The sequence below is a fragment of the Chiloscyllium plagiosum genome, unplaced genomic scaffold (genome assembly GCF_037043375.1).
Source record: "Chiloscyllium plagiosum isolate Xiang-an unplaced genomic scaffold, Cpla_swu_hap1 HiC_scaffold_30, whole genome shotgun sequence".
NCBI lineage: Eukaryota > Metazoa > Chordata > Chondrichthyes > Orectolobiformes > Hemiscylliidae > Chiloscyllium > Chiloscyllium plagiosum.
In genome coordinates, this window is record NW_028270168.1 from 47,528,050 (window position 1) to 47,546,548 (window position 18,499).

Consider the following 18,499-nt stretch of genomic DNA (forward strand, 5'->3'; position numbering starts at 1 on the left):
TCCTTTCTAAATAAAGCATTGAAGGTCTCACCAATCCCGGTGTATTTACTCAAGCAACAGTGACCAAAGCAAGCTGCTCCTTACCAGTAACAAGACTTGTCTCGACTCTCATAGTCCGTGAAGTCGGAGCTGATGAAGATATCCTTATATATGCGCCCACACAGGCAGTAAAGATCAGATGAGATCTGCTTCCCAGTCATCACCACCGGCAGGATCACTGATAGGGCTCTCTCCCGATCTCCAGGTTGGTTCCTCCTGTCATAAGGATACCTCCACAGTCAGAGAAGATTGACCAGTGAAAGCAGTGCTTAGTGTCCCCATACATGCTTTACTTTCAGACCTTGCCCAGGAGGCTATTTGGCCCAGTGATTCTGTACCAGCCTTTTGAAAGAATTCTGACTTGACTCACTCCCTGTGACTGATCCTCCTGCCAAAGGGAACAATTTCTTGGTAATGGTTCCAAAAATGTAGGATTTTAGTTACAGGACTAGTGTGGAAGAAGTTGGCTTTGTTCTCTTCAGTGCAAAGAATTTTGAGGGGAGATCTGCAGGAGATGGACAACATAACAAATAGTTGAAAGAAATAAATAAAAATCTGCTCATTAGTTGATGGCGCAAGAACAGAATTGGGCAAGAAATACACAGGAGATGTGAGGAATAGTTTTCTTTTTATACACAGTGAGTGACAAAGTTTTGTAACTCACTGCTTACGATGGTAATTAAAACAGAGACAGTAACTGCAAAAGAAATTGTGGTCACATGGAAAAAATTACAGGGATATCAGCATCGGCGGAAGACTGGGCAGCACAGTGGCTCTGCGCATGCCAGGGACCCGGGTTCGATTCCAGCTTTGGGCGACTGTCTGTGTGGAATTCTCCCTGTGTCTGTGTGGGTTTCCTCCGGGTGCTCTGGTTTCCTCCCACAATCCAAAGATGTGCAGGTCAAGTGAATTGGCCATGCTAAATTGCCCGTAGTGTTAGGTGCATTCGTCAGAGGGAAATGGGTCTAGGTGGGTTACTCTTCAGAGGGTCAGTGTGGACTTGTTGGTTTTAAGGGCCTGTTTCCACATTGTAGGGAATCTAATCCAACCAATAGAACCACCAGGAGTCAACATTAATGTGATGGGCTGAATAGCCTCTTTCTGTGCCATAATGACCCTATGGCTACAGGTATCCCCCGCTATCTGAAAGTAGAGCTTTCCTATGAAACCTTTCGTAAGCGGAAATGGGGTAAAGTGAAGAAGAATTAATTTATTTGGGAAAAGGTTTTCCTTTTCTCATAAAAGCAAAAATCCTCTTCGGATTTCTTTAAGTTAGCAAAAACAGGTACTAATGTAGGACTTTCAAACAAGCAAAGTGGTGTAAAGCGAACTTTCAAAATGCGGGGGTGACCTGTATATCGTTACTCTGAACACTGCTACCAAAACCTCTCTAACTCGAAGGAGAATAATCCCAACTTCTCTGATCTCTCCACTTGTCTCCTCCCTCACAGCAGCATCTACTTCAGAAGGGCCCAAGGAAGGCCAGGGTGGCTACAAAATGTTTCAGAAACTGAAACAGGAGGACAGGTGGAGGTATTGACTAAGGAGATGTTTCACTGCTGACAATAAAGAATGTTCCAGAGGGATAAAGGACAAAATAAAATTGGCTTGTATTCAGGAACAAAAAATGTGCAGTTACATTGCACAATGTAGTCTACCATCCAGCAACTAGTGGGAATGGTGTGGAGGATGAAATCTGCAAGGAGATTACAGAGGTACAAGAATGATCAAGTCATTATAACTTACATTTTTCAGAAACTGACTGACATAGCAATAGTGGAAAGGACGGAGAGGAGGATGATTTCCTAGAGATGGCTCAGAAATATTTCCTACAGTAGTACTTTAAAAATCCATTGAGGAAGAGGAACAGGCCTTAGACTCGGTCCTTGAAAATAAGGTTAGTCAGGTAGATCAAGTTTCAATGAAGAACATTTTCGGGTACAGTGATCACGGGGCCGTAAGGTTTAAGCTGTGTGTGGAAAAGGACATTGAACAAACCAGAATAAGGATAATTAACTGGGGAAAGGCAGCTTGTAGTGACTGGAACGAGCTCAGCCAGGTAGACCTCACAGAATATGAGTTCTCTGATTGGGGCTGCTAATCTGGTCCAATCAGGGAGCCCTGGCTGACAGATATAAACAGGAGTTTCAGATGTTCTGCTCACTTGCTGAATCAGCTTTGTGCTAGCTTTTTCTCAAGCATGCTTCAAGCTCTGTCTAGCTAAGTCAATATTTAACCAAGTTATCTTCTCTATCCACCTTCTCAAATCCTTCATTATTTTAAAACCCTCTATCACATATCTCAAACTTCCTTGACTTAAATAGCCCTACAGTAGTATCTCACTTATCTCCTTGTAACTGTAAATTACTATCTGCTATGAGTTTGATGAATCCACACTCCATGACATTGATATATTCCCATGTTTTGGAGCCAACAAATTCTCCAAGGGCTCTAACTTCAACAATGTTATGTTCAAAGTGAGAAAGTCATATCCATTTCCCAGTACCAAGCCTCTCCAATCCTTCAATCCACTGTGATATAATTCAGTAACTATTTCATTTTTCACATGTCAATAACCGCAATGCGAGGGAGATCAAGTTACACCCAGCAGCAAGTCCCACCCAAAACTTTTACATCTGATTTGAAAGTAACCTGGCAATTATTTAAACAAATAGACAACCCAAGGATGTTAACATTTAAATAGTGTGAAATCTGATTGCTTGTCAAGTCACAAATTGTCTACTGCAGTCAACTAAACAGAACAGGGAAACAATTCCAAGAACGTTCAAAGAGAAGTTTTTCTCTCTCTCCTCATTCCAATTTTGCTCACTCACTCCCTGCTCTGCCCCTTTCCCCATTCTTTCCTTCTTGTCCTCCCACTTCCTCCCTCTCAGTCTGACTTGTCACTCAGCCTCCCCGTCTGTCCTCCCTTCCCATTGCCACTCCCTCTCTCAGCAGCAAGGATATCTCTGTTCAAACTATTCATCCTTTCTTGCTCTTACCGGTAAACACTATCAGTTTCTCTCTTCTATTACATCTGGCTTGCTGCTGATTTTTCACACCTCCTTTTGCCCTGTCAGACCACCTATTTTGCTTCATTATATCCAAGAACTCCCTAGGAGAAGCAATGCTAATAATTCAAGGGCTTTGATAAACTATCACAAGCACAGGTACAGCTGTGTTTGTCTGTGTTTTGATGACGCTGTTAAAGCTACATACTCCACTCTGAAATGATCTTCATTTCAGAGTGAGAGCTCCTAGTCCTGGATGCACTGAAAGATTTAAATCATGCTTTAGAACGACGTAAACTATCCTCAGAATCACTCAACTTGCCCTCTTCCATATTAAAGAGTTTGTGGCAAGGAATCTTTGTACCTAAAACGGCGCTAGAAAAGTGACATTATACACTTTTCACTGCACTCCTGTATCCCTGTGTTTGAGTACACCTGACAATAAAAACTAATTCTAAATGTAGCAGGGGAGGAGCTGGTGAAAATATCCTAAAAAATTAGAACTTGTTAATCAGAGGCAAAATTACGTCCCATTTGATAATTTTAAACCAAAATATATGGCGGGCAGCATCACTTTTATATTCATCAATGAATATTCATGAAACAGGGACAGTAATATCAAGAATGAAATTGTACTTATAAAGCATATTCCACAACGTGTCACAACCCAAAATGTTTTACAGCCAATGACATACTTTTGAAGTGTTGTAATGTAGGAAATACAGCAACCAATTTGCACAAAGCAAATTCCCTCAAAAGGGGAGGAAGATTCCAAGCAATCAGATAATGCATTGAAGATAGAAAGTCAGGCGCTGAGGGGTGACCTTATAGAAGTTTATAGAATCATGAGGAGCATGGATAGGGTAAATAAACAAGGTCTTTTCCCTGGGGTAGGGGAGTCCAAAACGAGAGGGCGCAGGTTTAAGGTGAGAAGGGAAAGATTTAAAAGGGACCTAAGGGGCAACTTTTTTACGTAGAGGGTGGTACATGTACGGAATGAGCTGCTAGAGGCAGTGGTGGAGGCTGGTACAGTTGCAGTATTTAAAAGGCATCTGGATGGGCCCCCTCCCCCCGCCCCCCAACCTATCACCTTCATCCCCTCCCCCACTCACCTATTGTACTCTATGTACTTTCTCCCCACCCCCACCCTCCTCTAGCTTATCTCTCCACGCTTCAAGCTCTCTGCCTTTATTCCTGATGAAGGGCTTTTGCCCGAAACGCCGATTTTACTGCTCCTCGGATGCTGCCTGAAGTGCTGTGCTCTTCCAGCACCACTAATCCAGAATCTGGTTTCCAGCATCTGCAGTCATTGTTTTTACCTATATGAATAGGAAGGGTTTGGAGGGATATGGGCCAAATGCGGGCAAATGGGACTAGATTAATTTAGAATATCTGGCCAGTATGGGTGCGTTGGACTAAAAGGTCTGATTCTGTGCTCTGCATCACTGTGACTCTATTTAACCTCGACTGCTGGTAAATCATAGAATCATAAAGTGCAGATGGAGACCATTCAGCCCATCGTATCTGTGTCAGATATTTGGAAATGGTTCCTAATTCATTGCACTTTCCAGGCCTTTCCCCATGAACCTTCAACGTTTTCCTCACCAAGTCTGTAGCCAAAAAGGTTAAGCTCGCATCCAGTACCTTCATTGACAACCTGCTGTTAAAACCCTCAATGGGTGAGATGCATTGGTAAGAGTGCAGAGGAAGTTACCGAGAATAGTTGAAGAGATGAAGCACATCCGTGTTGAGTCACAGCCTGGTGCTTTTTTCCAATATGCCTCACAATAGATCATCAGTGGACCTGGCCTCCAACGTCTGAGTGGCTAAGAGAGTTGCTCAACAATCCTCCAATTCCTGGGAAATGCTGCTACCTTTTCCCTCAGAAAATCACTTCGTATGTCAAACTTTCCAGAGACTGAGGGGAAAGAGTGAGTTGTAGGAACACAAGCTGTTCATTTAACCAACTGAGCTCACTTCCCCCATTCAATAAGACCATGGCTGATCTTCCTGCTCAACTCTACCTTATAGAGCTTTTCTCTTATCACTTAATCCATAGTCAAACATCCTCAGTCTTGACTCTACTCAATGATTGAGCATCCACAGTTCTCAAAGGTTGGGAATTCCAAAGGTTTGTTGGCCCAGAACAAGGAAATTTCTCCTCAGCTCAGTTCTAAATGGCTTATGCTCTGACAGTCACCCATTAGCTAGATTCCCTAAAAAAAGGAAAACTTTCTCCAAATCTACCCGGTCAATCACTTGAAGAATTTTATTTGTTCTCTAATGAGATCACTTCTCATTTTTCTAAATTCCAGGCCGACTGGACTCAATCTCTCCTTATCGAACAATCCTCACAGCCCAGATATCAGTTCAGAGGATCTCCACGGCACTTCCTCAAGATGTCCTTCAGTCCGAAGACCAAACTGCATACTGCACTCCAGGTGGGACCTGACTAATGCCCTGTATTACTGTGGCAAGATGTCTTCACTCCAAGAGCCTTGCAACAGAAGGTAGAACACTACTGAACTTCCTAACTGCCTGCTGTACCTGAACGTCTGTGAAAGGAATGAGGTGACCTTATTGGCTTTAAAAACATTTTTGGAGTCTAGATGCTGTTATAAATTAGAAAAATGTGGCAAAGTCCCACAAAGTGATGATGACCAGCTCACTTCATTCATGCTGGGTGAGAGATAAATGTTGACCAGTACAGCAGGGAGAACTCTCCATCTCTGGGTCAGAATGGGAGCCCAAGACCTTCAGGAAATATCCAAGGGGACAGAAACGTTAAGGTCTCATTAGTGAAATAACTCCTCGGAAAACACAGTCCTCCTTTCATTATGTATTCTGTTGAAGCTTAAATCTGAAATCTTCTGATGCAGAGGAGAGGGCTAAACACTGAGCCCTCCAAAGAAGCTAAAGACAAAGATGCCCACATCCCCTCACCGTGCATCCTGCCACCTCCTCGGAGAATAAAAGAGGGGGTGAATGATATTCGGTGAGGGCGATCATGTGGAGCTACCCATGAGGAAATGCAAGCACAAGGCTGTTCCAGGGTCGTCACAGAGTTTGGAAAGGGAAGTGTCAATGAGCACGTCTCGATATGACACCTACCTGTTTAATGCAAAACAGTAATGAAACTTGATATTCGGGAGTTCTGCCACATTACACGTCGGCAGCTTCTGCAGAGTTTCCACCAGTTTGATAGTTGCATCGAGATCCTTTGAAACGAAAATAGCAGAGAGTCAAAACTCCCCAATTACTGTTACTCAGCAAGGGCTAATTATTATTGTCTCTCACTAGCTCACAGCAGCTCACATTGAAAACCACTTTCATGACTGCACGCTCAGTTAGTGTGACCATTACTCAAGAATTATTGAATTTGAATGTGTTCTGAGTTCTATTCTCCTGCTCTCCTTAACCCACAACTTTCCCTTCTTCTTGCTCCCATTAAATTGTAATGTCAGTAATTGGGAGCCATGACGTAGAGCTATCAGTGTTGGACTGGGCTGGACAAGGTCAGAAGTCACACAACGCCAGGTTATAGACTAGCAGGTTTATTTGAAGCGCTGCTCCTTCGTCACCTGAATATCGAAGCTTACTGCACACCAAAATTTTGAAAAAAACCATTTTACACTATATAGCTATTTAAAGCAGAAATTCCTGGAGAAACTCAGTAGATCTGACAGCTTCTGAGAGAAGAAAGCCGAGTTGTCATTTCGAGTCCAGTTCTCAGTTCTGACGAAGAGTCACCGGACTCAAAACATTAACTCTGCTTTCTCCCCACAGGTGCTGCCAGATCTGCTGAGTTTTGCAAGCAATTTCTGTTTTTGTTTCAGATCTCCTTCATCCACACTTCTTTGTTTAACTTTAACTATTTAAAACAATTTTACCACAAGCATCAGAACTGAAGATTCAACCCTTCTATCTTCAGCAAAATCTTATGGTCACCCGGTCTCCACTTTAAAGATCTTTATTAGTTGGTCTGGCTGTAATTGGTTTCTGGAGCTTTCTGACCTCAAACGTCTTCAGAACAAACACATACTTTTCCAAACACTCAGTTTCTAGCAGTTTTCTGATCATGGACATTTTCTGTTAAGTTACTCAGGTCATTTTCAAGACTTTTTTAGAGGCTGAAATTATCAGCATCTTTGCTGTCTGACTGAAGTTACATACATTGCTTGACCTTTTGTATTTCTGTGATTCCAGGCTCCTGTTGCTAGACAACAATAATCCTTTACCCATTTCTACCCTTGCTTCTAATGCACCGAACTATTCACCTCAAGGGTCTTGAAGATGTCATTTAGATGTTTGTAAACAAAACTTAAGCTAATTGAGTGTCACTCAAAAATGAAGCTTTAATTATATCTTTCTTTTCTTCACACTCACAATGTAGAAATACAAATCAAATTTAAAGCTGTCACAGTTCTGCGCACTTCAAGTTTCCAAATGATAATAACAGCAATATATCATGAATCTTCATCACACACCACAGTCTCATAAGCGTGTCAAGACCTTGGAGAGAATGCACATGAGGTTTACTGTATCTGCGGAACTGCAATGAAAAAAGTGAGGAAGCTTTGAAATAAAAACAGGAGGAATTCACCTGTCTGGCATCGTCTGTGGAACTTGAGCTGTTCTCCTTCAAGAAGGTCAGATTAAGAGATTTGACAATGGTGTTCAAACTCATTAATGATGTTGAAAGACTAAATAAGAGGAAGTGGTTTCCAATGGCAGGGGTATGAATATTCATTAGACATAGACTAAAGTTGCAGGTAGAACTAGTCAGGTAATTAGGTAAAAACAATGACTGCAGATGCTGGAAACCAGATTCTGGATTAGTGGTGCTAGAAGAGCACAGCAGTTCAGGCAGCATCCTAGGAGCAGTAAAATCAACGTTTCAGGCAAAAGCCCTTCATCATGAATAAAGGCAGAGCCTGAAGCGTGGAGAGATAAGCTAGAGGAAGGTGGGGGTGGGGAGAAAGTAGCATAGAGTACAATAGGTGAGTGGGGGAGGGGATGAAGCTGTTGGGTCAGGGGCGGGGGGAGAGTGGAGTGGATAGGTGGAAAAGAAGATAGGCAGGTAGGACAAGTCCGGACAAGTCATGGGGACAGTGCTGGGCTGGACGTTTGGAACTAGGGTGAGGTGGGGGAAGGGGAAATGAGGAAACCTTTGAAGTCCACATTGATGCCCTGGGGTTGAAGTGTTCCGAGGCGGAAGATAAGGCGTTCTTCCTCCAGGCGTCTGGTGGTGAGGGAGCGGCGGTGAAGGAGGCCCAGGACCTCCATATCCTCGGCAGAGTGGGAGGGGGAGTTGAAATGTTGGGCCACAGGCAGTGTGGTTGATTGGTGCTGGTGTCTCGGAGATGTTCCCTAAAGCGCTCTGCTAGGAGGCGTCCAGTCTCCCCAATGTAGAGGAGACCGCATCGGGAGCAATGGATACAATAAATGATATTAGTGGATGTGCAGGTAAAACTTTGATGGATGTGGACGGCTCCTTTAGGGCCTTGGATGGAGGTGGGGGAGGAGGTGTGGGCGCAGGTTTTGCAGTTCCTGAGGTGGCAGTGAAGGTGCCAGAATGGGAGGGCGGGTTGTAGGGGGGCATGGACCTGACCAGGTAGTCAAGAAGGGAACGGTCTTTGCGGAAGGCGGAATGGGGTGGGGAGTGAAATATATCCCTGGTGGTGGGGTCTTTTTGGAGGTGGCGGAAATGTCAACGGATGATTTGGTTTATGCGAAGATTGGTAGGGTGGAAGGTGAGCACCAGGGGCATTCTGTCACCTTCATCCCCTCCCCCACTCACCTATTGTACTCTATGCTACTTTCTCCCCACCCCCACCCTCCTCTAGCTTATCTCTCCGCGCTTCAGGCTCTCTGTCTTTATTCCTGATGAAGGGCTTTTGCCCGAAACGTCGATTTTACTGCTCCTCGGATGCTACCTGAACTGCTGTGCTCTTCCAGCACCACTAATCCAGAATCTAGTCAGGTAATTAATGAACTACCAGTGGATGCAGTGCATTTGGATGTTTTGAAGGCATTCAGTTAGGTTCCACAGGTTTTTACACAACATGAAGACTAATGGAATTGTGTATGACAAAAAAGCTTGGATTGAGGATTGTTCCATGGACAGAAAAAAAGGTAGGAATATGCAGTGAAGTTTCCATATGATCAAGTGTAACTGGTAGAATGTCACAGAGCTCAGAGCTTGGGCTATTAATCAATATCAAGGCTTAGTCAAGGGACCGAGTGTAATACTGCCCTAGTTTGTTGATGTTCCGAACTAAGTAGGTAAGTTGGCTGTGGGGGGTACCTGAAGAGATTGCAAAGGGACATTATCTAAGACATTGGGCAGGACTGTGGCAGATGGCACATTACGCAAGGAAGTGTGAAATCAGCAGCTTTGATCAGAAGCATCAAAAAGCAACAATGTTTTTACAAAGGTGAAAGGCTCGTAAATACTGACAAAGAACTTGGGGATTATTGTGCATGACTCACAAAACAGGAATATACAGATGTAACTATAAATTCTCAAGGCAAGTATTGCAAGAGATGGAATTTAAAAGATAGTTTTATACTGCTGGAGTCTGATAAGACCATACTTGGAGAATGGGTGTTTGTTTTGGATTCCTTGTCAAATGACGGCAGACTTCCATTAAAAGAAAGTTCACTACATGATTGCTGCAATAAAAAGGTTATCCACTGAGGACAGCATCAGTAGAATGGGGCCAGATTCCCTGATTAGAAAAAAGAAAATACGATCTAAAATTCTAAGCAGGTCTGGCACGAAAAATGCTGCTAGTTGTTTTCCCCAGAAAGTGCAGAATGAGAGATCATATTTCCTTGAAATGAGATTGGCCATTTAGGTGAGGAGAGATTTCGTCACTCAGAGATTTGTAAACATTTAGCATTCCTTGGGCCATGGTGTATTATCAAGACTGAAATCCTTACATGTTTGGACATTCACAAAACAAGGGGAAAGTGTGAGAGGATGTTGTAACTCAGTCATGATCTTACCAAATGCTAAAGTAGGATTGATTAGCCGTGTATCTCCGCTCTTATCTCTGAGGCTATGCTGACAGGCAAAGGAACGACTGGTTTTTTTTGTCGAGCAGCAAGTTTTAATTATCTGGAATGCACTTTGCTTTTCTTTATTCTTTCATTGGAGGTTGCCTATCCCAAAGGGCCCTTGAACCTGGTGCTTATTTGAATACTTCAGAGAGAAGTTAAGAATCAACCACATTTCTCTAGGCCAGACTGAGTAAAGATGGCAGATTTTCTTCCTGATAGGGCATTACTTAGCGATAGGGGTTTCTATAAACAATCAATGGTGGTTTAATGGCAAAAATGCTGAAACTTCAATTTTGTTTTCAATTTCAGACATTATTAAAGTTGATTTTAAATTTCAAAGAGGCCTGTGACCAGTGGAGTGCCACAAGGGTCGGTGCTGGGCCCGCTACTTTTTGTCATTTACATAAATGATTTGGATGCGAGCATAAGAGGTACAGTTAGTAAGTTTGCAGATGACACCAAAATTGGAGGTGTAGTGGACAGCGAAGAGGGTTACCTCAGATTACATCAGGATCTGGACCAGATGGGCCAATGGGCTGAGAAGTGGCAGATGGAGTTTAATTCAGATAAATGCGGGGTGTTGCATTTTGGGAAAGCAAATCTTAGCAGGACTTATACACTTAATGGTAAGGTCCTAGGGAGTGTTGCTGAACAAGGAGACCTTGGAGTACAGGTTCATATCTCCTTGAAACTGGAGTCGCAGATAGATAGGATAGTGAAGAAGGCATTTGGTATGCTTTCCTTTATTGGTCAGAGTATTGAGTACAGGAGTTGGGAGGTCATGTTGCAGCTGTATAGGACATTGGTTAGGCCACTGTTGGAATATTGCATGCAATTCTGGTCTCCTTCCTATCATAAAGATGTTGTGAAACTTGAAAGGGTTCAGAAAAGATTTACAAGGATGTTGCCAGGGTTGAAGGATTTGAGCTATTGGGAGAGGCTGAACAGGCTGGGGCTATTTTCCCTGGAGCGTCAGAGGCTGAGGGGTGACCTTATAGAGGTTTACAAAATTATGAGAGGCATGGATAGGGTAAATAGGCAAATTATTTTCCCTGGGGTTGTGAGTCCAGAACTAGAGGGCATAGGTTTAGGATGAGAGGGGAAAGATATAAAAGAGACCTAAGGGACAACTTTTTCACACAGAGGGTGGTACGGGTATGGAATGAGCTGCCAGAGAAAGTGGTGGAGGCTGGTACAATTGTAACATTTAAGAGGTGTTTGGATGGGTATATGAATAGGAAGGGTTTGGAGGGATATGGGCCGGTTGCTGGCAGGTGGGAGTAAATTGGGTTGGGATATCTGGTCGGCATGGACGGGTTGGACCAAAGGGTGTGTTTCCATGCTGTTCATCTCTATGGCTCTATAACAGCTGCCGTAGTGCAGTTTGAAACGCTGTCTCTACAGTATTAACCTGGGAGTTTGGATTACTTGGTTAGTGACATTATCACAATGTCCACTTCTGTGCTGTTTCGTTCCATTACATGACAATCACTAAGTGTTCCATTTATTCTTATATTCCTATCTTTAATCTGTCTGTTTCTGTGCTTTTAAATCTATGCGTCTCACCTTTCCCTTTAGCTTCCTGCGCTAAGAATTTTGCCTGGCTAGACTCACTCGATATCCCACATGTTCTCTGGACGCGACAGGTCTGCCTCCCAGCAACTTCACTGACGCTAAGTTTCAAACCAGTTTGGCAGCCTCATTAGCTCATGTTCTTTGCTGTGACATTATTGCTCAACAATCCCCACTTGCCTTTTACTGAAGTTCCTACTAGCTTTGTTTCACAGTGTTTTAAGAAGTGACTGCGGCTAACAATCAAAAAGAGACCAGTAACTGACAAACATCTTTCACAACCTAAGACATTCCACAGCCAGTAAATTATTGTCAAAGTGAATTCACTGTTGTAACATTGGAATTAGATTAGATTAGATTAGATTAGATTACTTACAGTGTGGAAACAGGCCCTTCGGCCCAACAAGTCCACACCGACCCGCCGAAGCGCAACCCACCCATACCCCTACATTTACCCCTTTAACCTAACACTACGGGCAATTTAGCATGGCCAATTCACCTGACCCGCACATCTTTGGACTGTGGGAGGAAACCGGAGCACCCGGAGGAAACCCACGCAGACACGGGGAGAATGTGCAAACTCCACACAGTCAGTCGCCTGAGTCGGGAATTGAACCCGGGTCTACAGGCGCTGTGAGGCAGCAGTGCTAACCACTGGGCCACCGTGCCGCCCTTTTTCAATTCCCGAGTCGGGAATTGAAAAAGAAACCATCGGGCTCACTAATCCTGCCATGGCAGAGAGAGGAATTTGACTTAAATAAAAAATATCTGCGATGAAGGTCTAATGATAAATCCAATGTTGATTATTGGGGGAAAACCCATCTTGTTCACTGATGTCCTTTACGGAAGGAAGCTGCCACCCTTTACCTGGTCTGGTCTACATGTGACTCCAGACCCATAGCAATGTGGTCAACTCTTGACTGTCCTCTGGGCAATTAGGGATGGGCAATAAATGCTGGTCGAGCCAACGATGCCCACATCACAAGAATGAATCAAACAAAAACTTCCAGGCAGCAAACTTACTCCAATAACAATGTGATATAGACCAAGTAATTTAATTGAGGGATAAGCATCGGCCAGGTCAGTGGGAAGATATTGTTCATCTGTCTCCAAACTAACACAAGAACACATGAAACAGGAGCAAGAGTGGACCATTTGGCCCATCAAGTCTGGCCCGCCATGTAGCATTATCATGGATAATTATGGATTTCAACTCCAGTCTCCTGCCCACTTCCTATATCCCTCAATTCCCAGGACACCAGCTGAGAGCATCATGGGATCTTTCACATCCACCTAAGCCAGAAGATGAGGTCCTGAAGTTGATCATCTAATCGAAAAGGCAACATTTCACTCTGTGCTACAACTGGAGTGCCAGGCTGGAATACAGCTGAAACTTTAACCTTGATGCTGACAATACACTGGGGCGATTAGAAGTGGCATTCTGCCAGCTCCAGCAAGTCTCTTCAAGTCTAACTACGGGCAGAAAATAAAGAAGGAACTCCTTTCTTCAACATGCTTCAAGAAAGCAAAGGCTCTGAAAAGCAGAGTGTGCGGAAAATGAATTGACCTTAAGCTTGGTTGGCCCACACTTAAAAATATCATTCTGGTCTCAAAAAAAAAACTGAAACTAAGATACGAGAGGAAATGTTCAATGGGTCAGAGCTCTCTCTTTAGAACAGAAGGCTGAGAGATGGTCCTTACAACTCTATTTTGATTTATCCCCCACCCACTCTTCCTACCTCTCCCTCACCTTTGATGTTTTGCATTGCTTTTAATGGACTTTGCATGTAAATTAATCAATTAGAGACCACAGATGATTTACTGGTGGTGATTAATAGATGAAAAAATGTCTTGTGTGATTTGGTGATGGGGAAAATATGCTGTACAGTTGTGTGTAAGATTCAGAATCTGGAAATAAAAAATTAGAAAAAAGTTGAGTGGTGATTTAATAGATGCCTTTAAAATTATGATAAGGTAAACATGGAGGTGTCCTGGGTCTGGCTGTAGGAGTCATCAATACAAGACAGTCACGGAAAAATCCATTAGAGAATGCAAGAGGGAGACTGTGGTGTACTGGCAATGTCACAGTAACCAGAGCCCCAAACTAATGCTCTAGGACAGAGGCTCAAATCCCACGGCCCACGGTAAAATGTGAAATCATTAAATATCTGGAACTGAAAGCTAACCTAATAATAACCATGCAACCCCTGTTGATTGCTGTAATAATCCATCAAGTTCAGAGACATCTTATAGGGAAGGAGGTTTGTCATCCTCACCTTGTCTCTCCTACATGTGACTCCAGACCTAAGTTAATGTGGTTGACTCCTAACTGGTCTCTGAGCAATTAGGGATGAATGATAAATGTTAGCTCTCATCAGGCATGCAGCAGCCCTTGAATTTTGTTTTAAAAACTAGGAGAAATTATTCTGTAATCAGAGCATGTCAAGAATATAGAACTCACTCCCACAGGCAATGGACAAGGTGAATAACAGGCAGGTCCAAGGGGAAGCTTAAATCATAGAATCCCTACTTTGTGGAAGGAGGCCTTTCAGGTCATTTAGTCCATACCAAAGAGCAAATCACCCAGATCCCCAATATATTCCACAACCTTGCATTTCCCATGGCTAATTCACCTAACCTGCACATCCTTGGACACTACAGGCAATTTAGCATTGCCAATCCTGATGAAGGGCCTTTGTCCGAAATATCAATTTACCTGCTTCTCGGATGCCGCCTGACCTGCTGTGCTTTTCCAGCACCACTCTAATCTACACTCTGATCTCCAGCATCTGCAGTCCTCACTTTTGCCGAATCCACCTAACCTGCACATCTTTGGACTGTGGGAGGAAACCTTCACAGACACTGGGAGAAAGTGCAAACTCCACACAGACAGTCACCTGAGACTGGAGTCGAACCTGGGTCTCTGGCACTGTGAGGCAGCAGTGCTAACCACTGAGCCACCATGTTGCCCACAGGATGAATGAGAAACTAAGATAAGGATATTCTGACTGGAGTTCAGGTGGGCGGAAGTTAATAGAAAATAAACATTGACACAGACCAGTTGGACTAAATGGCCTAATTTTGATTTCTGTGCTAAAGTCAAGAGGATGACCAGTGTGATAAGGCAATAAAAGCTCAACTGAAATAAACAGTAAGGAAGTATCAATCAGTGCAGAAAACAAAAAAAAAGAGGTTAGGAGGTACAAAGATAAAATAAATGACATAGGAAATACAGCATATCAAACAGTGTCTAGGTTCGACTCCAGCCTCTTCCCATTGTTCTTCATTTAAATCTACAACCACAGCCCTCTATTCCTTTCTTGCTCATTTGTTGACTCTCTTAGCCTCTACTGCATTGATACTTTAAACACTCCCTCTGCTAGCAAGCTCCATATTCTCAATAGAATGTATACGTGGAAGGGGAGGGTGAGTGAGGAATGTCAAAACATTAAACAAGAAAATCAAAGTATAATGGACAACATTCCAAAGCAGACGGACGTTGGGTTGATTGGTGTTTGTGTGTGAGAATGTACACAGCCTCAAAGGAACGTAGATTGAGAATTAGGATTCAGGGAGGCAAGATATTTCAGAAAACATTGAAGGAGTGGGAGTACAGCCTCAATGGAAAGACACGCAGAACGTGTTAAACTTCAAATACAACACTCCCTGGAAGTGCAAGAAGACAAAGTGATAAAACCAACCAACAGAGTTTAAATAGGAGCAAGAATTATAGATTTACCAAGGTGATGCTACGGATGGAAGCCTGTAGAATTGTGTGGATGGACCTAAGACACTGCAATGCATTCCACTGGAGTATTGTAAGCAAAGTGTAGACGTAATTGAGGCTTTAGGATTATTAAAGGTTTCGATAGCACAGGCAGGAGGAGATAGGTTCCCAATTTTCTGTCTTGGATGAGCAAGTGGGTTTTATACAACAATTGATTGGCTTCATGGTCACTTCAACTCATGCCTATATTTTAATCTCCTAATTCTTGAAGTAGATTTCAAACACTCAAACGGGAATGGTTGGAGTTGAACTCCAAACCTCTTGGTCAGGTCAGTCACACAGTCATTACATTATCATTACCCTTAACCTGGTATCCTGGTTACCAATGCTAACTGCAGTTTTCACACTGAACCAGGGAAGAGTTACATGTTTGGCTGACTCCCTGTATATTTTGCTCACACAACATTTGGCAGCTCCACGGGGAAAGATTAGAAAATGTGGACAGTCTGACTCACCATGTTGGGGGTGGACTGGCGCAATGGGAGGAGGAGTTGAAAGGGGAGTGTATTTGTGCACAATCAAAGCAGCCACTAACAATGTATTCCAACCCTAACAGATGTTTACAAATGTACAGTGAACTTACCATGAACCAAGATCCTAATCGTTATCTATTGGGATTTTAAGGACAGGAGACAGACCTTTAATCCCTTGACCCAGTCCTGCCTTTCAGTTAGATCATGACTGACCTATTTCCAGTTATGAATTAGCTTCATATTAAACATTGCTTGAGTTTGAAGAATTGAGGAAAAGTGGATTTACTTCAAGTCAAATGCGAAAAATCTGGAAAAAGAAGTCTTTGAGACATTGAAAACTGTCTTTTACAACCAAGCTTTGAAGAAATTGTGTGAATTTCTCACTTTCCCTTCACTGTTGCTGGGTCAAAGTCCTGGAACTCCCTCTCTAACAGCATCCACACAGACTGTAGCAGTTCAAGAAGGCAGCTCCCCAGCACTTGGGTCATCTGGAGACAGGCAATAAATGCTGGCCAGTCAGCGAAGCCCACATCTCGCAAATGAATAAAAGAAAAATTTAGATAACTTGGACTCATACATGAAAAGATTAGAGGGAAAAGTGCCAAACACAGGCAAATTGGACTAGTTCAGTTTCGGAAACTTGGTCAGCATGGACAGGTTGGGCTGAAGGGAATGTTGTAAAAACAATGACTGCAGATGCTGGAAACCAGATTCTGGATTAGTGGTGCTGGAAGAGCTTATCTCTCCACTCTTCAGGCTCACTGCCTTTATTCCTGATGAAGGGTTTTTGCCCGAAACGTTGATTTCGAAGCTCCTGAACTGCTGTGCTCTTCCAGCACCACTAATCCAGAATCTGAAGGGAATGTTTCCTTGCTATATGACTCTATAACTGAATGGACTCATTTCCCAGATGTCATTTGACTGGGTCTTATGTCTATCTTGTTTGAACAATGTGTGCCTTTGCTGAGTTGGTTTGGATTTGATGTTCAGTTGAGGAGAAGCGAAGGAACGGGCTGCTCAGCATGTCTCCTGTTAGCTTGAAACATCGTTACTGTGGAACACAGTTGCCTTTCTTGAAGAGTGACAGAAAGAACTTTGCAATGTTGTATTTCCTGAGCAAGCTGTGATGTCAAGATCTCAGAGACAGCCACATGTGAAAAGAGACGTCACAGAATTACAAAAGTGTGACAGCACTGGAGTCCACCATTCAGCCCAACACGCTCGCACTGGCTCATTAAATTAGCATCATCTCCAAATTCTAATCCCCTTGCAAAATAATAATCCAATGCCATCTTAAAATGCCTCAATTGAATCTGCCTCCACAACACTCCCAGGCACAGCATTTCATACCCTAACTACTCGCTCCACCCATGTTTCTTACTCCTTTTACAAACAGAACAGCTTCTCTCTATTTACTCTATCCAGCTCACTCATGATTTTGAACTTGACCACACACGCAACGACACCAATGTCTTATCCATTTTGCTTTTAAGAATAACCATCACTGGCCATCGTTGAGGAGGTGACGGGCAAGTTAGGCAAAGGACAGACAGTGGGCCCATTCCAAGGCATTTGATTAGGTACTACGCAGGAGGTTGTTACATGAGTTAATAGCAATGTATTAGCATGGATGGAAGATTGGCTGACTGGCAGAAGGCAGACAGTGGGGATAGCAAGTGTGTAACAGTGAATTCTTGGGAAAGCGACTGTGTAAAAGTATGTGCCATTGGAAAGCGGGTGTATGTGTGTTCTAGTGGAAAACAAGCATGGGACAGTTTGTTCTAGGGTAAAGTAAGTGTGTAACTGTGTGTCCAATTGAAAAACAGGTGTGTAATGGTGTATCTGGTAGAAAGCAAGTGTGTAACAGCTAATACCAATGGAAAACTGATGTGAAACAATATGTTCTTGTGGAAAGCAAGTGCACAACAACATGGAAAGTGAGTGTGTAACAGGGTGTTCTACTGGTGCTGGTATTTTTTCCTGGAATTTCCAGGCAGTTGACTTCCTGGTACATTGCAGTGTGCCTTAATAATTGACAATCCTGCAGATTACAGTATTTCCAGGTAACTATCCTGCCTGTACATGATGGCATTTCTAGGCAGATAAAGTACTTATTACACGTCACAATATTTCCAAGAGCTGACGTACCTGTACATCACGGTATGACAGCAGCAAGTTCATTACAACATCAGCGCTTAGAAGCTCCACACTGTCCAGACGCTGTTGGATACGTGCGAGTGCATCTCGTAGCTCTTGTCCACGGTAGGTCTCCCTCGCTTTGCGGATTTCATTCTGAATGCTTTCCCGAAAATATTCACTGCAAAATAGCAAAAGTAAAATGCCTTCACTAAGCAAAGGCAGAAAGCAAAAATCTCAGTTCCACCTCTTCAAAACTGGCCGCTGATCAAAAACAGAAAGTGCCAGAGAAACTTAGCAGGTTTGTGGAGAAAGAAATAGAGTTAACTTTTTGAATCCAGTTCTTATTGCACGTATTTTAATGGCCATTGATCAATCATACCCACTAGAATCAAGGACACAAGATAATGGACCAT

At 43.2% G+C, this 18,499-nt stretch overlaps 1 protein-coding gene across 2 annotated transcripts in view; it reads right to left on the minus strand.

Moving 5' to 3' along the window:
* The window catches only part of LOC122563748 (mitogen-activated protein kinase kinase kinase 5), a 172,836-nt gene that overhangs the window by 114,837 nt on the left and 39,500 nt on the right, over window positions 1-18,499 (minus strand). For both annotated transcript variants that reach the window (XM_043717935.2, XM_043717937.2), the window contains 3 exons: window positions 18,096-18,264; window positions 6,162-6,268; window positions 85-255 (listed from right to left, as the gene is read on the minus strand). In XM_043717935.2, coding sequence (XP_043573870.2) covers window positions 85-255; window positions 6,162-6,268; window positions 18,096-18,264 — 447 coding nt within the window. The remainder of the gene's footprint in view (window positions 1-84; window positions 256-6,161; window positions 6,269-18,095; window positions 18,265-18,499) is intronic.